The sequence below is a fragment of the Gopherus flavomarginatus genome, chromosome 14 (genome assembly GCF_025201925.1).
Source record: "Gopherus flavomarginatus isolate rGopFla2 chromosome 14, rGopFla2.mat.asm, whole genome shotgun sequence".
NCBI lineage: Eukaryota > Metazoa > Chordata > Testudines > Testudinidae > Gopherus > Gopherus flavomarginatus.
Genome location: NC_066630.1, coordinates 39681482 through 39706916, shown reverse-complemented (window position 1 = coordinate 39706916; position 25435 = coordinate 39681482). Strand labels below are relative to the sequence as shown.

At 49.1% G+C, this 25435-nt stretch overlaps 1 protein-coding gene and 1 long non-coding RNA gene across 5 annotated transcripts in view; one reads left to right on the top strand and one right to left on the bottom strand.

The window, feature by feature from the left end:
* Positions 1-688: 688 nt before the first annotated feature.
* On the bottom strand, positions 689-15614 carry LOC127034061 (uncharacterized). 2 transcript variants are annotated; one of them, XR_007769281.1, is made up of 2 exons: positions 15523-15614; positions 689-1965 (listed from the first exon to the last, which is right to left on the bottom strand). It is a non-coding gene; the product is annotated as an uncharacterized LOC127034061 (long non-coding RNA). The 2 variants fall into 2 exon arrangements; XR_007769280.1 differs by having other exon boundaries at positions 15527-15592.
* A 90-nt stretch (positions 15615-15704) lies between these two features.
* Positions 15705-25435, top strand: part of EDC4 (enhancer of mRNA decapping 4) — a 55822-nt gene continuing 46091 nt past the window's right edge. For 2 of the 3 annotated variants that reach the window (XM_050922327.1, XM_050922325.1), the window contains exons 1-4: positions 15705-15797; positions 21836-21992; positions 23224-23335; positions 24455-24554. In XM_050922327.1, the coding sequence (XP_050778284.1) occupies positions 15722-15797; positions 21836-21992; positions 23224-23335; positions 24455-24554 (445 nt within the window). In that variant the 5' untranslated portion in view covers positions 15705-15721. Of the gene's footprint in view, positions 15798-19638; positions 19698-21835; positions 21993-23223; positions 23336-24454; positions 24555-25435 lie in introns of all 3 variants that reach the window. The other variant, XM_050922326.1, reaches the window with a different exon arrangement.

Here is a 25435-nt window from a genome sequence, read left to right as displayed (position 1 = left end):
GGTTATGATGCTTAGCCCACTCTTAAGGGAAGTTTAGACTCCTCACCACAATGACATCTTACAGGCTGAAGCTCTTGTTACCAAAGATCTTGGATCTCCCTAACTGCGTTAGATGTGACTTCTCCTCCCGAATCCTATTTGCAGTGACAAGCAGCTGCTTTCAGATTACATTGTCTGTGTGAGCTTCCTCCAAAGGACAGTGTTCCATTATTTCTCACATCTACCAGCTTTCACATGCCACCTTAACAGTGATGGATCTTACAATTGGGGAGGGGGTCTTGTTAATCTGTGCTCAACTGACAATTGTTCAGCCACGGACTCACATTATCCAATCTCCAGTTGGTCCCAAAAGAGTGACTAGAATTGAGGCTGCCTTCGGTGTGACAGTGCAGCCAAAGTGCAATGCCATAACCTTGGGTTTAGGATGAAGAGTGCTGTCTGGTCCCATCATGGACAGGGAGAGGGACCTTACTTGGGAAAGCACTAAGCTGTGCTCTGCTTTGGTTGGCTGACAGGAGCCCCAAGCTGACCTCATGTGAAGAATTTATTTGACTTTGACCCAAGGAAAGCTTTTCACTCCTTCGTCTAAAGATAGTGTATTTGGGTGAAACAGCGTCTCTGGCAATGGTCATAGCCAAGGGAAAGTTTGAAGTAACATGATTCCCCGCAGCATTTTTTCTTTTTAAAAAAAAAAAAAAAAAAGCTCAAACCTCTCTAAACTAGTGAAGCAGTCTGTTCTCCGCTGACCTTTCACCTCACCATTTCTCCCTATTTGTACTGATCTGTGCCACCGTACTTGTGTGTGGTTCTATAGCCATCCTTTACCTCCTTCACCCCCAGACTGCTGCACTGTTGTTGTTGAACACAGGCCCTGAGAAGCTCAGTCTAAATAGAATGCTTTCCCTCCTCCAAGAGCAAATCAGACCCCTCCAAGCCAGGTTGTTGTCATGAGTTTCAGGCCCCGTGTCTTCCTTAGCCTGATCTGTCAAAATGAAGAGCACTTAACTGCTTCTGGCTGGCTCAAGGATACCCAGGTAAGTGAAGACTTGCACCATTGTTGCCTTCCCTGTTCTTTATAGCAGTTTCCCAGTTGGAAAGAGATTGGAGTAGTGCATGTACCTGAGACCACCACATTCCCTGCTAGCCCAGTGCAAGAAAGAAGGGGCCTGTTTGGGTCTGAAAGTAGCTTTTGTATTAGCTAAGTCCAGGCACCCAAGCTTAGTGTGAGGGAGTGATAAAAGTTTATGCTTGTGCCTGGAAAGGATCTAAAAGTGGTGGAAGCTGTTAGAGGCAGAGGCTCCACTACTTCTGTTTAACTGGGAGGGGGCAGCCTATTATAGCAAGAGGAAAAGATGGTTTAAGTGTCACCCATCCTGCTCCCTTCGCTTTTCTTTGAGAAAATTGCCCCGTTTCCTTCCATTCCTAGTGCAGAAGGAGTCTCCTAGTGTCTTCCTGGCCCCTAAACAGAGCCCCGGGCTTCACACCTGCCACAGGAAGACAGGAGCTGCGACAGTGCTTGTCCTTGAAGCTGCTTCCGGAGCTCTCCAACAGGATTCACCCTGTGCCTCCTTGGTGCATCTCTCTTGGTCCACAGCACACTTGCTCCTGTTCCCTGGGAATCATCAATCTGCCTGTCCTACTTCCTCCCAGCACCAACTTCACAGCTTTCGTACTGTGGCCCCTGCTGGAGTTACCACAGTAATGTTCTCAAATGACAGAGGGGAGAGGGAGCTGCAGAGGTGACTGTAAATAACTCTGAACTTTATCTGCTGCTCATTCTCCAGCAATACAGCCAGGCTCGCACAATAACATACCACTCTGTTTCTACACCCTACTTGCTTTCCACCTGCTGGCAACTGAAGAGAGCAGAGTTAGGGGCTGTGGAGGTGCTATTTGGAAGAGGTAGTGGAATGTGCCCAACCACAGGCAAAAGGCTTTTCCTTTCAGAGCAGTGGCTCAGTGTGCCTAGATTAGGAAGAGAGAACACGGTTAGGGTGGGGCTAACACACGTGTTAGGTGGCCTTTCCTTTTTCTCAGTGAAGCTGCAAATTAACACTTTTTACCTTGATTTAGCTAATCTAGGTGAACCTTGACCAGTGAAATCAAGACAAAAGGTGTTAAGATGGGTCTGCAGCAGAGAATTTCTCATAGTTAGGTCAAGGTAGAAAACATGGTGGCTAACCCTGAGACCTCTCTCTTTAGTTCAGCCAACTCCTATAGATATGTCTACACTGCGATAAAAAATCTGTGGCTGCCCAGGTCAATGGACTTGGGCTCACTTGTCTCGTCCTGCAGGGCTGTAACATTGCAGTGTGGACATTTGGGCTTAGACTGAAGCTTGTGCTCTTAGTCCCCAGGGAGTGGGGTGCCAGAGTGCAGGTTCCACTTAGTTTTAGAATCAGAATTTCAGGGTTGGAAGGGACCTCAGGAGGTCATCTACTCCCATCCCCTGCTCAAAGCAGGACCAATCCCCAACTGAATCATCCCAACCAGGGCTTTGTCAATCAAGCCTGACCTTAAAAACCTCTAAGGAAGGAGATTCCACCACCTCCCTAGGTAACCCATCACAGTGCTTCACCACCATCCTAGTGAAAACCTAAACCTCTTCCACTGCAACTTGAGACCATCTCCTTGTTCTGTCATCAGGTACCACTGAGAACGGTCTAGATCCATCCTCTTTGGAACCCCCTTTCAGGTAGTTGAGAGCAGCTATCAAATCCCCCCTCATTCTTCTCTTCTGCAGACTAAACAATCCTAGTTCCCTCAGCCTCTCCTCATAAGTCATGTGCTCCAGCTCCCTAATCATTTTGGCCCAATCTTCTAATTTGTCTAGGTCCCTCTGTATCTTATTCCTACCCTCCCGCATATCAACCACTCCTCCCAGTTTAGTGTCATCTGCAAACTTGCTGAGAGTGCAGTCCACGCCATCCTACAGATCATTAATGAAGATACTGAAAAAAATCAGCCCCAGGACCGACCCTTGGGGCACTCCACTTGAAACCGGCTGCCAACTAGATATGGAGCCATTGATCACTACCCGCTGAGCCTGACGATCTAGCCAGCTTTCTATCCACGTTATAGTCCATTCATCCAGCCCATACTTCTTTAACTTGCTGACAAGAATACTAAAGCTTTGCTAAAGTCAAGGAATAACACATCCACTGCTTTCCCCTCATCCACAGAGCCAGTTATCTCCTCATAGAAGGCAATGAGGTTAGTCAGGCATGACTTGCCCTTGGTGAATCCATGCTGACTGTTCCTGAACACTTTCCTCTCCTCAGAGTGCTTCAGAATTGATTCCTTGAGGCCCTGTGTAATAACCTTAGTCCCAGATTTGGACCTTAGCGTCCAAAATATGGGGGTTAGCATGAAAACCTCCAAGCTTAGTTACCAGCTTGGACCTGGTACCTGCTGCCACCACCCAAAAAATTAGAGTGTTTTGGGGCACTCTGGTCCCCCTGAAAAACCTTTCCTGGGGACCCCAAGACCCAAATCCCTTGAGTCTCACAACAAAGGGAAATAATCTTTTTTCCCTTCCCCCCTCCAGGTGCTCCTGGAGAGATACACAGACACAAGTTCTGTGAATCCAAACAGAGTGAATCTCCCTCTCTGTTCCCAATCCTGGAAACAAAAAGTACTTTCCTATTCCCCCAGAGGGAATGCAAAGTCAGGCTAGCAATCCAACACACAAATCTCCCCTGATTTCTTCCTCCCACCAATTCCCTGGTGAGTACAGACTCAATTTCCCTGCAGTAAAGAAAAACTCCAACAGGTCTTAAAAGAAAGCTTTATATAAAAAAGAAAGAAAAAATACAAATAGTCTCTCTGTATTAAGATGACACAATACAGGGCAATTTCTTAAAAGAATATTGAATAAACAGCCTTATTCAAAAAGAATACAAATCAAAGCACTCCAGCACTTATATTCATGCAAATACCAAAGAAAAGAAACCATATAACTTACTAGCTGATCTCTTTGTCCTTACACTTAGAAACAGAAGACTAGAAAGTAGAACTACTTCTCCAAAGCTCAGAGCAAGCAGGCAGCCAGAAACAAAGACCTTAGACACTCAATTCCCTCCACCCAAAGTTGAAAAAATCCGGTTTCCTGATTGGTCCTCTGGTCAGGTGCTTCAGGTGAAAGAGACATTAACCCTTAGCTATCTGTTTATGACACGCCCCCCAAATTGCAGACAGTGGGGAAGCTCACTGGCGGCGATTTCCTTCTAGAACTTGAAAATAAACAGATTAATACAACACATACACCTTTACATATACTCCTAAGTATATAACTAACAGACTTCTACATTTTAAGAACACTTTTTAACTACTGAATTGTGGGAAACTCTCACGGGAGAGTGCATGAGCAACTTTATTAGAAGCTCCTGTGATGTGTTGAGAATTAACATGGTACACTTTAGGCTTTAGTGAGGAATTGGGAAAGGCTATGAGGTAGTTTACAGCTCCCAGGCGCTCTTGGACCGTGAATGGCCCTTTCCATGATGCTTTCATCTTATGGGCCTGTTGCGCCTTCAAGACCATAACCTGGTCTCCTACCTTGAAGGACCGATCTCTGGCATGTCTGTCATACCAGGCCTTTTGCTCTTTTTGAGCATTCTTTAGGTTCTCTTTAGCAAGGGCTAAAGATTGTCGGAGGGTGCTTTGTAGGTTGCTTACAAAGTCCAGAATGTTAGTTCCTGGAGAAGGCGTAAACCCCTCCCATTGCTGCTTCACCAACTGTAATGGCCCCTTAACCTCGTGACCATACACAAGTTTAAATGGTGAAAACCCTAAACTGGGATGTGGTACAGCCCTGTAGGCAAACAGCAACTGCTGCAACACTAGGTCCCAATTATTGGAGAATTCGTTGATGAATTTTCGTATTATGGCCCCCAAAGTTCCATTGAACCTTTCCACCAGGCCATTGGTTTGATGGTGGTATGGGGTGGCAACCAAGTGATTCACCCCATGAGTTTCCCACAGTTTTTCCATGGTCCCTGCCAGGAAATTAGACCCTGAATCTGTAAGGATGTCGCAGGGCCAACCTACCCTGGCAAAGATGTCTGTTAGGGCCAGGCACACAGTGTTAGCCCTGGTGTTGCCTAGAGCTACTGCTTCTGGCCATCGGGTAGCAAAGTCCACTAAAGTTAGTACGTACTGCTTTCCTCTGGGTGTCTTTTTTGGGAAAGGACCCAGAATATCCACAGCTACTCGCTGAAATGGGACCTCAATTATGGGGAGTGGCTGGAGAGGGGCCTTGACCTGGTCTTGAGGCTTTCCCACTCTTTGGCATACCTCACAAGACCGGACATACTTGGCAACGTCCTTGCCCATCCCCTCCCAGTGGAAGGACTTCCCCAACCGGGCCTTGGTTCTGTTCACCCCAGCATGGCCACTGGGATGATCATGGGCTAAGCTTAAGAGCTTCCCCCGGTACTTAGTTGGAACCACCAACTGTTTTTGCGGCTGCCATTCTTCCCGGTGTCCACCAGAAAGAATTTCCTTGTACAAAAGTCCTTGGTCTATAACAAACCGGGATCGATTAGAAGAGCTGAGAGGCGGTGGGGTGCTCCGTGCCGCTGCCCAAGCTTTCTGAAGGCTGTCATCCGCTTCCTGCTCAGCCTGGAACTGTTCCCTTGAGGCTGGGGTCACCAGTTCTTCCTCAGACTGTGGACTTGGGCTTGGTCCCTCTGGAAGCGATGTAGGTGATGGGGTTGTTTCCGTTGCTGGTGTACCGCTCTCCGCTGGTGCACCTGAGGGTATTTCAGGCTCTGGCTGAGCCTTTTGGGTATGGCTGTCTTGTGCTTCTGCCAGTTTTGGCTCGCTGGCGCCCTCTGGCGTTGAGTTTGAAGATGTAGTTGCACTTGCTGGTGCTGGTTGCTGTTCCAGTTCCGGGCCTGGGACTGGAGATGCTGTGGCTGTTTTAGTGGTAGGCATGGAATCCGGGTCCACTACCTCTGTCTGGGTCTCTGGTAACACAGACGGGGCCTCTGTGGACGGTTCAGGAACAGGAATGGGTCTGGAAGCTTGCCTGGTTTGGCTACGTGTAACCATTCCCACTCTCTTGGCCCGCCTCACCTGGTTGGCCAAGTCTTCCCCCAGTAGCATGGGGATAGGATAATTGTCATAGACTGCAAAAGTCCACATTCCTGACCAGCCTTTGTACTGGACAGGCAGTTGAGCTGTAGGCAAGTCTACAGCTTGTGACATGAAGGGGTAAATTGTAACTTTGGCCTTTGGGTTGATGAATTTGGGGTCAACGAAGGATTGGTGGATAGCTGACACTTGTGCCCCCGTGTCTCTTCACGCAGTAACCTTCTTTCCGCCCACTCTCAAATTTTCCCTTCGCTCCAAGGGTATTTGAGAGGCATCCGGGCCTGGGGATCTTTGGTGTGATGGTGGTGTAATGAATTGCACTCGCATGGTGTTCTTGGGACACTTGGCCTTGATATGTCCCAGTTCATTACACTTAAAGCATCTTCCATCTGATGGGTCACTGGGCCGAGGTGAGTTACTGGAGACTGGTGAGGTTGAAGGGTAGGGTATCTGTGGCTTTACTTGGGTGGTATGTGGGGTCTTTGGCTGTCCTCGGTTGTAGGGTTTATGGTCTGTGTGCCCCTTGGGGTAATCGTTCCCCTTGACAGTAGCTTTCTTGCTTTCTGCCAGTTCCATCCATTTGGCTCCAATCTCCCCCGCCTCAGCGATATTCTTGGGGTTTCCATCTTGTATGTACCGTGTGATGTCTTCAGGAACACCATCCAAGAACTGCTCCATTTGTATGAGGAGGTTCAGTTCTTCCAAGGTTTGAATGTTGTTTCCTGTTAGCCAGGCCTCATAGTTTTTTGCAATGTAGTAGGCGTGTTTGGGAAATGACTCCTCTGGTTTCCACTTTTGGTTTCTGAAACGCCGACGGGCATGATCTGGGGTTATCCCCATCCTGTATCTGGCCTTGGTTAGAAAAAGTTTATAGTCATTCATTTGGTGCTTAGGCATTTCAGCTGCCACCTCTGCTAAAGGTCCACTGAGCTGTGACCTCAATTCTACCATGTACTGGTCTTCGGGAATGCTGTACCCAAGACAGGCTCTTTCAAAATTTTCTAAGAAGGCCTCGGTGTCATCACCTGCCTTGTAGGTGGGAAATTTCCTGTGCTGTGGAGCAATATTTGGCGCTGGGTTGTTAGGGTTGGCTGGCACATGCAGCCCAGCTTTTACCAACTCCAGTTCATGTTTTCTCTGTTTTTCCTTCTCTTCATTCTCTTTTTGTTGTTTTTCCATTTCTTTTTGTTGTTTTTCCATTTCTTTTTGGTGTTTTTTCCATTTCTCGGTGGTGGGCCAACTCTTCTTCTGCTTGTTTCCTTCGGTAGGCTATCTCTTCTTCTTCTAGTTTTCTTTTGTGTGCTGCCTCTTGGGCTGCCTGTTCTCTTTGGAAGGCTGCCTCTTTGATCTGTTCTTCTCTTTCTTTCATCTCCATCTCTTTTTGTTTTATTTCCAGTTGTCGCCTGTGTTCAGCTTCTTTGATTTGCTCTTCGGCGTCAATTTTTGCCTTAGAAGTCATGGTTCCTGTTTTCTTGTGTTGGGGTGCCCTCCGGTGTTTATCTTCTGAACTGCAGGTTCTCTGTTGCCTCCTGAAGTCTGCCTAGCAACAGTGCCTTTAGCTAATTTTCCTTTTCTCTCTCTAGCTAATGTTCAATGAAGGGAAACCAGAAAAACCACTTTATTTGCATGCCTATAAGTGCTGGTACTTGACTCCTAATGGGAGGGCTATTGCATGACAAAAGACCCTTAACATGCAAGCCACAAACTGCGAGAGAGAGCAGAAAAAAAAAATTCTCTCTGGTTCCCTTTTAAAACCAACTGTTTCTCTCTGCTAAAAAGCCCTTAGCAGAGAAAAGAAAAATATAATATTCCTACTGGCTTCTGGATTCTAGTCCCACCAGCTGCACACCATGTAATAACCTTAGTCCCAGATTTGGACCTTAGCGTCCAAAATATGGGGGTTAGCATGAAAACCTCCAAGCTTAGTTACCAGCTTGGACCTGGTACCTGCTGCCACCACCCAAAAAATTAGAGTGTTTTGGGGCACTCTGGTCCCCCTGAAAAACCTTTCCTGGGGACCCCAAGACCCAAATCCCTTGAGTCTCACAACAAAGGGAAATAATCCTTTTTCCCTTCCCCCCTCCAGGTGCTCCTGGAGAGATACACAGACACAAGTTCTGTGAATCCAAACAGAGTGAATCTCCCTCTCTGTTCCCAATCCTGGAAACAAAAAGTACTTTCCTATTCCCCCAGAGGGAATGCAAAGTCAGGCTAGCAATCCAACACACAAATCTCCCCTGATTTCTTCCTCCCACCAATTCCCTGGTGAGTACAGACTCAATTTCCCTGCAGTAAAGAAAAACTCCAACAGGTCTTAAAAGAAAGCTTTATATAAAAAAGAAAGAAAAAATACAAATAGTCTCTCTGTATTAAGATGACACAATACAGGGCAATTTCTTAAAAGAATATTGAATAAACAGCCTTATTCAAAAAGAATACAAATCAAAGCACTCCAGCACTTATATTCATGCAAATACCAAAGAAAAGAAACCATATAACTTACTAGCTGATCTCTTTGTCCTTACACTTAGAAACAGAAGACTAGAAAGTAGAACTACTTCTCCAAAGCTCAGAGCAAGCAGGCAGCCAGAAACAAAGACCTTAGACACTCAATTCCCTCCACCCAAAGTTGAAAAAATCCGGTTTCCTGATTGGTCCTCTGGTCAGGTGCTTCAGGTGAAAGAGACATTAACCCTTAGCTATCTGTTTATGACACGCCCCCCAAATTGCAGACAGTGGGGAAGCTCACTGGCGGCGATTTCCTTCTAGAACTTGAAAATAAACAGATTAATACAACACATACACCTTTACATATACTCCTAAGTATATAACTAACAGACTTCTACATTTTAAGAACACTTTTTAACTACTGAATTGTGGGAAACTCTCACGGGAGAGTGCATGAGCAACTTTATTAGAAGCTCCTGTGATGTGTTGAGAATTAACATGGTACACTTTAGGCTTTAGTGAGGAATTGGGAAAGGCTATGAGGTAGTTTACAGCTCCCAGGCGCTCTTGGACCGTGAATGGCCCTTTCCATGATGCTTTCATCTTATGGGCCTGTTGCGCCTTCAAGACCATAACCTGGTCTCCTACCTTGAAGGACCGATCTCTGGCATGTCTGTCATACCAGGCCTTTTGCTCTTTTTGAGCATTCTTTAGGTTCTCTTTAGCAAGGGCTAAAGATTGTCGGAGGGTGCTTTGTAGGTTGCTTACAAAGTCCAGAATGTTAGTTCCTGGAGAAGGCGTAAACCCCTCCCATTGCTGCTTCACCAACTGTAATGGCCCCTTAACCTCGTGACCATACACAAGTTTAAATGGTGAAAACCCTAAACTGGGATGTGGTACAGCCCTGTAGGCAAACAGCAACTGCTGCAACACTAGGTCCCAATTATTGGAGAATTCGTTGATGAATTTTCGTATTATGGCCCCCAAAGTTCCATTGAACCTTTCCACCAGGCCATTGGTTTGATGGTGGTATGGGGTGGCAACCAAGTGATTCACCCCATGAGTTTCCCACAGTTTTTCCATGGTCCCTGCCAGGAAATTAGACCCTGAATCTGTAAGGATGTCGCAGGGCCAACCTACCCTGGCAAAGATGTCTGTTAGGGCCAGGCACACAGTGTTAGCCCTGGTGTTGCCTAGAGCTACTGCTTCTGGCCATCGGGTAGCAAAGTCCACTAAAGTTAGTACGTACTGCTTTCCTCTGGGTGTCTTTTTTGGGAAAGGACCCAGAATATCCACAGCTACTCGCTGAAATGGGACCTCAATTATGGGGAGTGGCTGGAGAGGGGCCTTGACCTGGTCTTGAGGCTTTCCCACTCTTTGGCATACCTCACAAGACCGGACATACTTGGCAACGTCCTTGCCCATCCCCTCCCAGTGGAAGGACTTCCCCAACCGGGCCTTGGTTCTGTTCACCCCAGCATGGCCACTGGGATGATCATGGGCTAAGCTTAAGAGCTTCCCCCGGTACTTAGTTGGAACCACCAACTGTTTTTGCGGCTGCCATTCTTCCCGGTGTCCACCAGAAAGAATTTCCTTGTACAAAAGTCCTTGGTCTATAACAAACCGGGATCGATTAGAAGAGCTGAGAGGCGGTGGGGTGCTCCGTGCCGCTGCCCAAGCTTTCTGAAGGCTGTCATCCGCTTCCTGCTCAGCCTGGAACTGTTCCCTTGAGGCTGGGGTCACCAGTTCTTCCTCAGACTGTGGACTTGGGCTTGGTCCCTCTGGAAGCGATGTAGGTGATGGGGTTGTTTCCGTTGCTGGTGTACCGCTCTCCGCTGGTGCACCTGAGGGTATTTCAGGCTCTGGCTGAGCCTTTTGGGTATGGCTGTCTTGTGCTTCTGCCAGTTTTGGCTCGCTGGCGCCCTCTGGCGTTGAGTTTGAAGATGTAGTTGCACTTGCTGGTGCTGGTTGCTGTTCCAGTTCCGGGCCTGGGACTGGAGATGCTGTGGCTGTTTTAGTGGTAGGCATGGAATCCGGGTCCACTACCTCTGTCTGGGTCTCTGGTAACACAGACGGGGCCTCTGTGGACGGTTCAGGAACAGGAATGGGTCTGGAAGCTTGCCTGGTTTGGCTACGTGTAACCATTCCCACTCTCTTGGCCCGCCTCACCTGGTTGGCCAAGTCTTCCCCCAGTAGCATGGGGATAGGATAATTGTCATAGACTGCAAAAGTCCACATTCCTGACCAGCCTTTGTACTGGACAGGCAGTTGAGCTGTAGGCAAGTCTACAGCTTGTGACATGAAGGGGTAAATTGTAACTTTGGCCTTTGGGTTGATGAATTTGGGGTCAACGAAGGATTGGTGGATAGCTGACACTTGTGCCCCCGTGTCTCTTCACGCAGTAACCTTCTTTCCGCCCACTCTCAAATTTTCCCTTCGCTCCAAGGGTATTTGAGAGGCATCCGGGCCTGGGGATCTTTGGTGTGATGGTGGTGTAATGAATTGCACTCGCATGGTGTTCTTGGGACACTTGGCCTTGATATGTCCCAGTTCATTACACTTAAAGCATCTTCCATCTGATGGGTCACTGGGCCGAGGTGAGTTACTGGAGACTGGTGAGGTTGAAGGGTAGGGTATCTGTGGCTTTACTTGGGTGGTATGTGGGGTCTTTGGCTGTCCTCGGTTGTAGGGTTTATGGTCTGTGTGCCCCTTGGGGTAATCGTTCCCCTTGACAGTAGCTTTCTTGCTTTCTGCCAGTTCCATCCATTTGGCTCCAATCTCCCCCGCCTCAGCGATATTCTTGGGGTTTCCATCTTGTATGTACCGTGTGATGTCTTCAGGAACACCATCCAAGAACTGCTCCATTTGTATGAGGAGGTTCAGTTCTTCCAAGGTTTGAATGTTGTTTCCTGTTAGCCAGGCCTCATAGTTTTTTGCAATGTAGTAGGCGTGTTTGGGAAATGACTCCTCTGGTTTCCACTTTTGGTTTCTGAAACGCCGACGGGCATGATCTGGGGTTATCCCCATCCTGTATCTGGCCTTGGTTAGAAAAAGTTTATAGTCATTCATTTGGTGCTTAGGCATTTCAGCTGCCACCTCTGCTAAAGGTCCACTGAGCTGTGACCTCAATTCTACCATGTACTGGTCTTCGGGAATGCTGTACCCAAGACAGGCTCTTTCAAAATTTTCTAAGAAGGCCTCGGTGTCATCACCTGCCTTGTAGGTGGGAAATTTCCTGTGCTGTGGAGCAATATTTGGCGCTGGGTTGTTAGGGTTGGCTGGCACATGCAGCCCAGCTTTTACCAACTCCAGTTCATGTTTTCTCTGTTTTTCCTTCTCTTCATTCTCTTTTTGTTGTTTTTCCATTTCTTTTTGTTGTTTTTCCATTTCTTTTTGGTGTTTTTCCATTTCTCGGTGGTGGGCCAACTCTTCTTCTGCTTGTTTCCTTCGGTAGGCTATCTCTTCTTCTTCTAGTTTTCTTTTGTGTGCTGCCTCTTGGGCTGCCTGTTCTCTTTGGAAGGCTGCCTCTTTGATCTGTTCTTCTCTTTCTTTCATCTCCATCTCTTTTTGTTTTATTTCCAGTTGTCGCCTGTGTTCAGCTTCTTTGATTTGCTCTTCGGCGTCAATTTTTGCCTTAGAAGTCATGGTTCCTGTTTTCTTGTGTTGGGGTGCCCTCCGGTGTTTATCTTCTGAACTGCAGGTTCTCTGTTGCCTCCTGAAGTCTGCCTAGCAACAGTGCCTTTAGCTAATTTTCCTTTTCTCTCTCTAGCTAATGTTCAATGAAGGGAAACCAGAAAAACCACTTTATTTGCATGCCTATAAGTGCTGGTACTTGACTCCTAATGGGAGGGCTATTGCATGACAAAAGACCCTTAACATGCAAGCCACAAACTGCGAGAGAGAGCAGAAAAAAAAAATTCTCTCTGGTTCCCTTTTAAAACCAACTGTTTCTCTCTGCTAAAAAGCCCTTAGCAGAGAAAAGAAAAATATAATATTCCTACTGGCTTCTGGATTCTAGTCCCACCAGCTGCACACCATGTAATAACCTTAGTCCCAGATTTGGACCTTAGCGTCCAAAATATGGGGGTTAGCATGAAAACCTCCAAGCTTAGTTACCAGCTTGGACCTGGTACCTGCTGCCACCACCCAAAAAATTAGAGTGTTTTGGGGCACTCTGGTCCCCCTGAAAAACCTTTCCTGGGGACCCCAAGACCCAAATCCCTTGAGTCTCACAACAAAGGGAAATAATCCTTTTTCCCTTCCCCCCTCCAGGTGCTCCTGGAGAGATACACAGACACAAGTTCTGTGAATCCAAACAGAGTGAATCTCCCTCTCTGTTCCCAATCCTGGAAACAAAAAGTACTTTCCTATTCCCCCAGAGGGAATGCAAAGTCAGGCTAGCAATCCAACACACAAATCTCCCCTGATTTCTTCCTCCCACCAATTCCCTGGTGAGTACAGACTCAATTTCCCTGCAGTAAAGAAAAACTCCAACAGGTCTTAAAAGAAAGCTTTATATAAAAAAGAAAGAAAAAATACAAATAGTCTCTCTGTATTAAGATGACACAATACAGGGCAATTTCTTAAAAGAATATTGAATAAACAGCCTTATTCAAAAAGAATACAAATCAAAGCACTCCAGCACTTATATTCATGCAAATACCAAAGAAAAGAAACCATATAACTTACTAGCTGATCTCTTTGTCCTTACACTTAGAAACAGAAGACTAGAAAGTAGAACTACTTCTCCAAAGCTCAGAGCAAGCAGGCAGCCAGAAACAAAGACCTTAGACACTCAATTCCCTCCACCCAAAGTTGAAAAAATCCGGTTTCCTGATTGGTCCTCTGGTCAGGTGCTTCAGGTGAAAGAGACATTAACCCTTAGCTATCTGTTTATGACACCCTGCTCCATGATTTTTCCAGGGACTGAGATGAGCCTGACTGGACTGTAGTTCCCCGGATGATCCTCCTTCCCTTTTTTTAGATATGAGCACTACATTAGCCTTTTTCCTGTCGGCCGAGGCCTCACCCGATAGCCATGAGTTTTCAAAGATAATGGCCAATGGCTCTGCAATCACATCCGCCAACTCCTTTAGCACCCTTGGCTGCAGCGCACCCGGCCCCATGGACTTGTGCTCATGCAGTTTTTCTAAATAGTCCTGAACCACTTCTTTCTTCAGAGGGCTGGTCACCTCCTCCCCATGCTGTGCAGCCCAGTGCAGTAGTCTGGGAGCTGACCTTGTTCGTGAAGACAGAGGTGAAAAAAGCATTGAGTACATTAGCTTCTTCCACATCCTCTGTCACTAGGTTGCCTCCCTCATTCAGTAAGAGGCCCACACTTTCCCTGACCACCACCTTGTTGCTAACATACCTGTAGAAACCCTTCTTGTTACTCTTAACTTCCCTTGCCAGCTGCAACTCCAAGTATGATTTGGCCTTCCTGATGTCACTCCTGCATGCCTGAGCAATATTTTTATACTCCTCCCTGGTAATTTGTCCAGTCTTCCACTTCTTGTAAGCTTCTTTTTTGTGTTTAAGATCAGCAAGGATTTCACTGTTAAGCCAAGCTGGTTGCCTACCATATTAACTATGCTTTCTACACATCGGGATGGTTTGTTCCTGCAACCTCAATAAGGATTCTTTAAAATACACCCAGCTCTCCTGGACTCCTTTCCCCTTCATGTTATTCTCCCAGGGGATCCTGCCCATCAGTTCCTTGAGGGTGTCATAGTCTGCTTTTCTGAAGTTCAGGGTCTGTATTCTGCTTCTCTCCTTTCTTCCTTTTGTCAGGATCCTGAACTTGACCATCTCATGGTCACTGCCTCCCAGGTTCCCAACCACTTTTGCTTCCCCTAATTCTTCCCTGTTTGTGAGCAGCAGGTTGAGAAGAGCTCTGCCCCTAGTTAGTTCCTTCAGCACTTGCACCACGAAATTGTCCCCTACACTTTCCAAAAGCTTCCTGGATTGTCTGTGCACCGCTGTATTGCTCTCCCAGCAGATATCAGGGTGATTAAAGTCTCCCATAAGAACCAGGGCCTGTGATCTAGTAACTTCTGTTAGTTGCCTGAAGATAGCCTTGTCCTCCTCATTCCCCTGGTCTGGTGGTCGACAGCAGATTCCCACTATGACATCACTCTTGTTGCTCACACTTCTAAACTTAATCCAGAGATTTTCAGGTTTTTCTGCAGTTTCATATTGGAGCTCTGAGCAGTCACACTGCTCTCTTACATACAATGCAACTGGCCCAACACACGCATTTTCGGCCATGCCTGACCTTCCTGAACAGTTTATATCCATCCATGACAGTACTCCAGTCGTGTGTCTGATTGCACCAAGGCTCTGTTATTCCAATCACATTCCTTGACTGTGCCAACACTTCCAGTTCTCCCTGCTTGTTTCCCAGGCTTCTTGCATTTGTGTATAGGCACTTAAGATAACTTGCTGATTGTCCTGCTTTCTCAGTGTGAGGCAGGAGTCCTCCCCTCTTGCGCTCTCCTGCTTCCTCCTGGTATCCTATTTCCCTCAGGGCTTTGGTCTGGTCCCCGTGAACCTAGTTTAAAGCTCTGCAACCTGAGTCAGCTGCCCTAGGTCCCCCTGTGAGTTAGCTGCACAGGTGACCCCTCATAAGCAAGGAAATGATGCCAACTTTCTCTTTGAGGTGGTAGCAAAATCTCCACAAGGGTCTCAGGTGCTGCCTCTGCTGGTTCCTAGGACCCTTGACCTTGATTGGGCAGAGGCAATTCAGGCAATACCCCCTACCCCACAACAACAGCCCCAAGCCCACCCTGGCTAACAATCCCTCACCCCGCCCCATAACAACAGCCCCAAACCCAGCCTGGCTAACAATCCCCCCCCCCGCCCCATAACAATCCCCGCCCCGCCCCATAACAACAGCCCCAAGCTCACCCCGCCTCATAACAATCCCCCCGCCCTGCCCTGGCTAACAGTCCCTCCCCCCGCCCCGCCCCCCAGCAATACCTACTGACAGACACACACACACACCAGGCTCCGAAGCCGGCCGGCAGCAGGGCGGGGGGCCGGAATCTCGCCCACGGCCTCTGGTTCGATCGGAACGTGACCGGGGCTGGATTCCGGGGGCCGCGGTGGTGGCGGACCGGAAGCGGAAGTGGAGTCGGCGGGTCGGACCGGACTCGGGAGCGGAGCGGGGAGCGGGCCCATGGCCTCTGCCAGCATCGACATCGAGGACGCGACCCAGCACCTGAGGGACATCCTCAAGCTGGACCGGCCGGCAGGTGAGGGCCCGAGAACGTCCCGCCCGGCTGCTCCCACCTCTCGCCCGTGCCCCGCGGGGGCCGCGCCCTCCCTGCCCGCTTCTGTCCCGTGGGGCTCCCCCCCGTGCGCCCCCTCGCCCGTGTCCCCGCGGGGGCCGCGCCCTCCCTGCCCGCTTCTGTCCCGTGGGGCTCCCCCCCGTGCGCCCCCTCGCCCGTGTCCCCGCTGGGGCCGCGCCCTCCCTGCCCGCTTCTGTCCCGTGGGGCGCCCCCCCGTGCCCCCCTCCCCGTGTCCCCGCTGGGGCCGCGCCCTCCCTGCCCGTTTCTGTCCCGTGGGGCGCCCCCCCGTGCGCCCCCTCGCCCGTGTCCCCGCTGGGGCCGCGCCCTCCCTGCCCGCTTCTGTCCCGTGGGGTGCCTCCCTGTGCGCCCCCCTCCCCGTGTCCCCGCGGGGGCCGCGCCCTCCCTGTGCGCGTGTGTCCCTTGGGGTGCCCCCCCGTGCGCCCCCCCGCTCATGTCCCCGCTGGGGCAGCGCCCTCCCTGTGCGCGTGTGTCCCGTGGGGCGCCCCCCCGTGCTCCCCCCTGCCCTCCCTGTGCGCCCCCCCGTCCCTGTCCCCGCTGGGGCCACACCCTCCCTGCCTGCGTGTGTCCCGTGGGGCGCCTCTCCCCCCCGTTCGCCCGCCCGTGTCCCCGCTGGGGGCGCGCCCCGCCCGGCTGCCCGCTCGCCCCCCTCCTCCCCTGCGGTGTCCCCATTATGAATTTCTACTTTCTGCTCTTCTTCCTCCAGCCCCCGAGCTGTGCCCGTGGCACTGGGCTCTGCTTCCCCAGCAGTGTCGCTGTTGTGTGCTGCGATATGTGGGAATCACTCTGCAGCTATCCTGGGCCAGAAGCCGAGGGGTGGCTGGGGGGAGCCGGGCTGCTGCAGGGGCCAGGCGAGGTGGGGGAGCTCTCACCTCTTGGGAAAAGGGCAACACTGGTGGAAGAGGAGCTGGGTGGAAATTTAGTTTCCCCCCAACACAGTTTTCTTGTTGACTCTGCTTCCCTAATCTCACGTGCTTGTTCCTAGTGTGGGGGAAGACATTAGATCTTTTTCTTCCCGTGTCAGTTTGGCCATGTCACCCCTCTTTCTGAGTTGCTCCACTGGCTTCCTCTTCTCCATTACATCAAATGTAAGCTGCTTGTCTTCAGTCTCGAGGCCAGTCACAGTCAATCCCCACCCTACCAGTCATCTCTCAGTCAGTATCAAGCTGTCAATGCTCACCTCGGACACCCGTAATGCCAGCCTCCATTGTGCATGTGTTACATTTTCAGACACCTTCATGCTTTTTCCCATGCAGCCCCTCATCCTTAAGTGGTGCTTCCTGTAAACATCCATAGAGCTACCTTGTTCTCCTCCTTAACGCTTCTTAGTCACAAGGGCTACAGAGAACTTGGCAGCGGCTAAACTACTGATGTGCTGAAAACATTGTTTCTCATGCTGACCAATATTGTCTCATGTATTGTATCACCTGTTGTGTCTCATCTTATACTGCATTTGTAAGCTTCTTGGGGAAGGGGCTGTCTTATTCTTCTGTGCGTTGCACAGTTGGGTCCTGGCAGATGATGAAGGCTTCTAGATACTACAGTAATAAGATCCTAGTAGTTAATAGGATCTTAAATGTAACTCTGCAATTGCCAGAGCAGCAAAGCGCAAACGATTTCTAGCAGCACAGCTGAACTGTACCAAAATGTTCTCTTGCTATGTTGGAGCAGCCACACTGTACTCCGGGAGATGGCTCTGATGTGCCTTGGGTAGTATCTGGTGTCATGGCATTGAGGATGGGCTCACCCTTGGGTTCCTGACCTGCACTGCTCCACTCCTGGGGTGCCAAAGCATGGCCACAGAGTGCTCATTGCCCCCAGCATACAATGTGCCATCTTGATCCATGCAGAAGCCAGGGTTTCTGTCACCCTTGGCTCCATACTAACAAGGAGGTTGCCTTCAGTCTGCCTGCCTAAGGCCCCGGACTCCTGCTCAGTTGCCAACGTGGGTCTTGGCTGGGTATAGTGTGGGTGTGTGTTGACGCACTTGCTGTGTGTTAGGAGAGGCCACTGGAGCTGCCTTTGCAGCAACTGATGTGCTCGCAGCAGAGCCCTGTTGGAGCTGAGCTCCTCGCAGGTCTCCATGTGGCCCTTTGGCAGCTGTGAAAAAGGCTTTGCATTGTGGAAGTGCAGGTGCTGCCACCCACGGTAGTGACTCTGCATCCTGCTGGGTTTCTTAACAGTTTGAAACTTAAAATCTGTGAGTGAAACTGAGGAGCTGATTCAGCTTAATCCCACCAGCTCCTCAGCCTCTCCAGCTACGTTCTCTCTTCATTCTTCTGTTGGATGTGTAAGTGAAGAGGGATGATTTGGTAAATGGTTGGTAGCAGCTTCTGTTTTCGAATAGTCAGCTACCAGACAGGGCTTTCCTGTGACTGTGACACCCAACTGCCTAAGAGAGGATGTATGGGATAGATTCTAACGTCCACATCTAATTCCAGTGCGGGCAGTTGTATGAAGGTTGTAGTAGACACACAACCGTGGTCTGAATGAATAGACAATCCTGCTGGACTCGGTCTCTGCACGACACTTCCATTTAGTGGTATAGTGGTACTGCCCTCCTGATTTGTGCAGAGATGCTTCCTATTTCAACTAGCCTGATATGATCCAGAGTTTGCTTCTTAACCTCTACCCTTGGGCTGTAGAATCCTCTGCTGATTCATTCTCCTACTGTCCTCTCTAGTGATACGAGTGCTTGAGCTCCATCTCTTTGCTGTAGTGAGCAGGCAAGTGGAGGTTGTCTGGATGTGGAAGGGTGAGCAAGAGACTATAGAGCTCAGATTTAAGGTTGGCTTGAGCTTCTTAACTGAGGCCTGGTGTACATCAAAGGGAAAAGTCAATCTAAGCTATGCAATATGAGTTACGTGAATAGCATAATTCAAATCAACATAGCTTAGCTCTACCTACCGTGGGGTCTACACTATCCGTCATCAATGGGAGACAGTCTCCCCTTGATGCCCCTTACTCTTCTCAATTAGGTGTAGGAAAGGAGTAAAGGGTGAGCGATTAGCAGTCGATTTTAGTGGGTCTTCACTAGACCCACTAAATCGACCACCGATACATTGATCGCTGCAGCATCAAGTGTAGACAGGCCCTGAGAACTTCCTGGCTTATTTGTTTTTCCTTGTCACCCTTAAAGGTTTTGCTGTTGCAATTGTTTGAGAGTTTTTCTTACCAGTGTGATAATTTAGTTGGATTAGTAACCTAAAGAAACTCTGCAACAGAGCTACCTTGAGAATGAATAACCTCCCATGTTCTGGAATGGGAAGTGTTATCCCTTCTGATCCAAAAGTAATCCTCTGCAGCTGTCTCCACAGCCTGTTTTCTGTGAGGTATCAGTGACTTTCAGTAGGCCAACATTGCTCCATCAGCAACTCAGATGTCACTCATTTCTATACCTTCCCAGCTCAGCCACAGATGGTTGGGTCACGCTGGTAGCTGCTGCCTTGCCTTTGGGAGTGCTGTCTCTTCTCACCATCTCCTAGCCTAACTTGGTAGTGCTTGGAGTCTCTTGCCCGATGCGTGCCCACTGCTGCTAATGGTGCCAATGTGTTAATTAGTAGAGCTTTTGCTAGAGAGCTGGGCAGCATTCCTTGAATCCTCATCCAAACCACTGCTGGCAGGAGACGGCACACCAGCCCCATCACCCTGTTCAAATGACTGACTTAGTGTGACACTCTATTTCATACAAACCAGTGTTCCTTTGCGTGGGGCAGCAGGAACAGTCCTATGCGAGGAGGTGAGCCTAACACCTGGCTTATGATCAGCTGCTTTCCTTTCTCTGCAGGATGGTGGTGAATGTGCCTGTCTCGTGCTTTCTCCTTGAAGCCATGAGGAAGGACAGAGGTAGTTCAGGATAACTCTTGTTCCTGTTGATGTGGTTGTTAGTGACCCTGTTCCCCCCACATATGTCTGAGTGTACTGTCCCTGCAATGCAGTTGGCTCAGGCTAGGAATGAGGTGCAAGGGACTAAATGTGATCCTGTATGCCGATGTGCGGCAGTAGGTCATTGTGCCAGCCAGCCATGCCCCCATTGCTATATGATGCTCTTTCTCTCTTCCCCCGGGATTGCATTTTTCTGGCACCAGCAGCAAAGGTGCATGTGAACCTCGACTATCTCCGGGCATAGAGAGAGCAGAGAATTTACCTCCTTTGTAGCATCTCTTGCCACAGCAGATCACAGCTGTGCTGCACAGAGCATTTTTCTGCAGGGGCAACAAGGAATGGCAGAGTGAAACCAGCTAGGATTGCATCTGTTTCATGGTGCTGCTGGACAAGTCACAATAGATGCAGTCCTGACCCTATGGTAGGGAGTGCAGTGCATTCTTTGGCCTGGAGTCTCTGTATAGAGGATGAATGTAGCTGCCATCTGCTCCATGTAATGCTGATTAGCTTGGCCCCTGGGCTTCTCCTGAGGGGCCCAGACATCCCCACACTGTGATAATGCAGCCCTGCATGCCTGTTTCTGGGATGTTGAATGTGCAGTCTCTGATTCAGCTCCTCTTGTTACATGAAAGCATTCTTTTAAATAAACCTGGAGAATGAATTCTAGTCACAATTACTTCTGCTGGCAGCAGCATTAGCTGCATTCCCTGATATATTAAAGCAATTAACCATCCTGTTTGGTAACTGGAAAGTTTGTCTTGCTTTCTGAGGACGTGCTGTTTGTGGATGGAGTTATATTTGGGTTCATTACCTTTGCCAATAATAAAGGAGCATTAACCTGTGGTTGCAGGAGCAGCCATTTCACAACAAGACCATTGCAGCAGTTGTTGCCAGGGCAACAATAAACCAGGTTTCAGTTTTCTGGTTCAGTGAAAATTTCACACAGCTGTAATAAAGAAAGTTTGCTGAGGCAAGTGACTGTCAAGTGGCAAGGCACAGTGCCAGGTGGTTTTGGTGCTCGTTCATTTCTGCTTGGGATTGTTAACCCTTAGCCCTACTTACTTGAGTAACTTTGACATGGGAATGTGTCCCTGACATTGCTGGCCTTCTGAAGGCCTCCAGCAGGCCTGGTGACTGGCTGTTACAAAGTGGGGTGGAGTTCCTCTGATTGAAAGGCAACATGTTCCAGGCCAGGCATACAAAGTTAAGGCCATATACATGCCTTGATTCAAAACAGAGCACCTGCTCATAACAGAGGGAGGTTTGCACAAAGGGTCGAGGTGCAGTACGAGCCTTCTGCGCCTAGTAAACTCGGGAAATATCATAGATACTTGGAGGCCAACTGCTATTTCTGCTGTTTGTGTTGGCAGTTGCACATGGGATTAGCTGATGTGGATGCAACAGCTGCAGAAGTTATCGGCACGTACTAGGTGCACGGTTGCGAACCCACATTATTTGATGATCTCTCTTTTAGTTTCATTAGGCTTCAGTCCCTCGCCAGTTGAGATGAATGTGGTAGCTCACATCTGTTGTTTCAGGCTGCCTGCAGACTCAGGAATTTACCACACATCAGTTACTTGGGTCATTTTTGGAAGGCTTCCTTTGCAGCCATAATGACTAGAGACCTGTTTTTCAATGTGATGCTGGCTAAATGGCTTGAGCTGGCTGCATTTGGTCCACAGGCAGGCATTTGACACCACTGCTGTGTTGGGCATTCGGTAACTTGAGTTTGATGGATTTCTTGGTTATATCCATTGACTTCTCCTTTTTGTTCACTGAGAAGATTTATCCTGATGGGAGAAGAGCTAAAGGACCTCTACACCAGTGTGTGGCACATGTTCTCTTGGAACATGGTGTTCTCTCCTACTGAGTCAGCACACCCCAGCAGGTAGGGCAGTGGCACCTGATGTAGGGTATTTCACACTGCTACTCCAGTGGGGTAGCCATGTTAGTCTGGATCTGTAAAAAGCAGCAGTGAGTCCTGTGGCACCTTAAAGACTAACAGATGTATTGGAGCATAAGATTTCATGGGTGAATACCCACTTCGTCAGATGCATGCTACTTCTGGATTAAATATTGCGCATGTTGTTTTCATTTAGGTTCAGTGAATGAAAACCAGAGGCCACCCAACTCGTTCAACGGGGACTTGAATGGACTGCTGGTGCCAGACCCCGTTGCAGCTGGAGATGGAGCTCCCTTGGCTAAGCCAATGCTCCGAACTGTTCCTCTGGGAACCCTGCAGGAGAAGCAAGTCATGTAAGTGTTCCCCAGGGAGGGTGGAGGCTGAGCACAGGGCATCGATAAGGGGAAGCTCAGTCTGAACTTGGTTCTGAGGAGAGTGGACAAACCTGGTTCTTAGCTGTGAAAATGAGGTTGAGGTTGTGAGCAATTCAGCAGCCAATCCTGTCCCTTCGGATGACCTGGGTCCATGTTTTTACTTGCCAGTGGGGAAAGGAGGAGTTCTGATGCTGAGTAATTCTGATGACAGGCCTGGAGCAGTAGGGCCTGCTGCATAGCAGGAATGAGGAGCATTGGTAGAGCTGTGTGGGGGAAGAAGGAGCAGGGTGTGCCGCATGTCAGGATTAAGGAGCATCAGCAGAGCGCTGTGATGAGTTCAGGACTTGTGTGGTGGGGGTGCCGGGGATCACCCATCTGCACTGGCAAAGGTATAGATGGAAACTTGCCCATATATGGAGACTTCAGCTACCTCATGCCCTCTGTCACTTGCATTATTAACTCTGAATTTTTCAGACTCTGCCTTCAGATATCATGCAGCAGAAGAACAGGTCAAGTGACTACCTGACCCTCCACTAAATAAGAGAATAGTTAGGTGTATCTGTGAACATACACAGATGTGTGTTAATTAGATAGAAGGGCGTGTCCGTGCATAGTGGATCCAAGGCTATTTCTCCAAAACATGAGTGACACAAGAAGTGCTCCTGGGAGCAACCCATTTGTCTGTCTACACACTCTAGTTCCCTGCCTTCTGCATTGACTCCTCAGCATTAGGCTTTCTCGCCTGACGAACTTACAGTTTGCATTTCTGAAGACCAGCTGTTGCCAAGTGCCTTGTTTCTGAGCTGTTGCTGGGGAATTGCCTAGCAGCATGTTTCACTGGCAGGATTAGTTGCTTGGTTGGCATTGAGCCAGCTGCATCTCAGAGGTATTTGGAGTGTGGCCCAAAGTAGCTCAGAGTAAATCTATCATTTGGAACAGGAGAACGGGTAACTTGGCTTTGAGAGAACTCTCTGAGGGACATGAGGAGGAGCAAGCCAGGCCTCTGTGCTTGATTCTGCCAAAGAGCAATCTTTTACAAGAATGAATGGCCCTCTTTGGTACTGGTCTTCAGCATGCACCCTGGAAGCTGCCCAGAAGTCTCTCTGAGTTATGGATTAAAATGGCTACCAGCAATACCTATCCTGGGTTCCCCTCTCACGGTCCCAGAGAGGCCGGGTGTGTGAGCTGAGCTCTTTATTTCTCTTAAAAGCTGCCTTTCTGGAGATGACAGCTCCACCTGCGTGGTGATATCGGCAAAAGACGTGGAGATTGTGGCCAGCAGTGACTCTAGCATCACCAGTAAGGCCAGAGGGAGCAACAAGGTAAAGGGGAGGGTTTATCTAACCTATGTTCCTCATCCCCGCAGTATCTGTGCACCCTCCATGGAGTGACAGACAGAAATGCCTCTCTTTCTGCCTGGCTTGGAGGAAGGTAACAGCTTGCTTGGTTATAAGGGTGATTGAAGAACTTACTAAAGGAAGCTGAGTCAGATGAGGTTTGCATGTAACCCTGACTGTGCTGGGACCTGTGCTCCTGTGTTTCTCTTTCAGGACTTAGTTCTATAGTCAGGAGCTAGCTGAAGTGCCCTTTCCTGCACTCACAAGCCTTTACCTATTGGCCAGTGGTTTCCTTGGTCCAGTGAAATGTAGCTGCTGTGGGAGGTCACGGAGGGAGAAGTTGCCTCTTGGATAGCTAGGGCCACTCCCAGGGAGGCTTTTGAATGAACTCTGTGCTGAGGGCAGAGCACCAGCATTTATTTGTGGCCACCTGTGTTGCTCAGCAGAAGCTTTGCATCGCTCAGCTTTTCCAGAGCCTGTGGCTTCATGTCTAGCTATTAGCTGCAGTGATGGAGCATATGAGTCCCCTTGGCCACCTCCGGTGTGACAGGATGGGAAGGAATCTGCCAGGCAATCTCACATGGAAGTGGGTGTGTTTGTTGCTCTGACTCTCCTAGTCCTTCTTAGTTCTTTACTTTGCACCTCCTGCAAGGATGGCACTTACCAAGTTGGGCCAGGGCCCTGTGTGAGCCCTTCCCGGATCCCCAAGAAGGGAATCCTGAAGCCACGGTGAAGCTGCCCTCACCCCAGGGACTGAATGGTGCCTTTATCCCAAACACCCTTTCTGCTGACTTTTAAGTGGGATCCCAGACTTGGCCTCAATCCCTGTGCTAGCATCTTTCCACACTAGAGAATCGTAGTGGCAGTTGCCCCAGTGCAAACAGCATTCCTCCCTGCAGGAGCAGGGATGCTTCAGCAGCTTCACTAGCAGTCTCTTCCTATACGCAGGGCTGTAGTGCGCCTGCTTCGCTCTGAAATCCCACTGTGGACTAGCCGACTGCCAGCCAGAGCATTACCCTTCTCTTTTGTTTGGTGTCTTTATTGCAGGTATTTCTGTTTCTTTCACTTTTCCTTAGCTGCTCTTTATTTCTTTCCTCCATCTAGGTAAAAATACAGCCAGTAGCCAGGTATGACTGGGAGCAGAAATACTACTATGGCAACCTGATAGCTGTATCAAACTCCTACCTGGCATATGCCATTAGAGGTGAGGACCAGTTCCTGCTGCTTTGTGTGTGTGATTTGTGTTGGGCTCCTCCTGTGTATTTCAGTTGTTACCAGTGCAACCAAACACTGGGTGTGGAGCTCACCATTTCTGGTTCCAATGTTGGGGCCATTATTGTTGGTTAAGTGGATTTGGGAGTAGGGATGGGGCTGGAGCAACAGGAATGGGTGGATTGAAACACTAAAAGTTGGGTACAGCCCCTGGGGCAGGAAGAGTCATTGGAGTTAGAAATGTGAGACCGGAAAAAGCCCAGGTAGAGGCAGGGAGCAGTGAGGGTGAAGCTGAGAGATTGTACTGGGATTAGCTGTGTCCCTAAGAGTGGACACTTTCCCAGGAAAAGGGGAGGAGGTGGGATACGCCCCGCAGAAGGGGTGCATTGAAACCACAAGATTCAGTAAGGCTTGGGAATAGCGTAGGGAGTTGCACACTTCCAGGCTAGCATGAAGGGAAACTAGGACATGTGTATATGAGTTAGTCACTACAGATGCTGCTCCTGTCACTCTGTTCCCCCTGGGGTAAGATCTGGATCCTGTTTGTTCTGGAGGTGGGGCTCGATGAAACTGAACAGAGTCAGTAAGCCATTCCAGAGCTGGGAGTCCATAGAAACATAATTCTATCCCACTGGAAGTTGGTCACTCCTCCAGGGTAGCCCTTCTGCTGTAAACAAACCTTTCTCCCTGGATAAGAACGGATACTCCCTGAGGACAGAGAGCAGCACAGACACATAGGATGAATTGATTTGCTTAAATTAAGAGCAGTCGTGTCATTTAAGATAAACTTTAGAAGAAACAAGCTCACAAAAAAGTGGCACAGTGCGGGAGTTTGGTACTGGTGCAGTTTATAAGCAAAGATCAGCTTCTGCG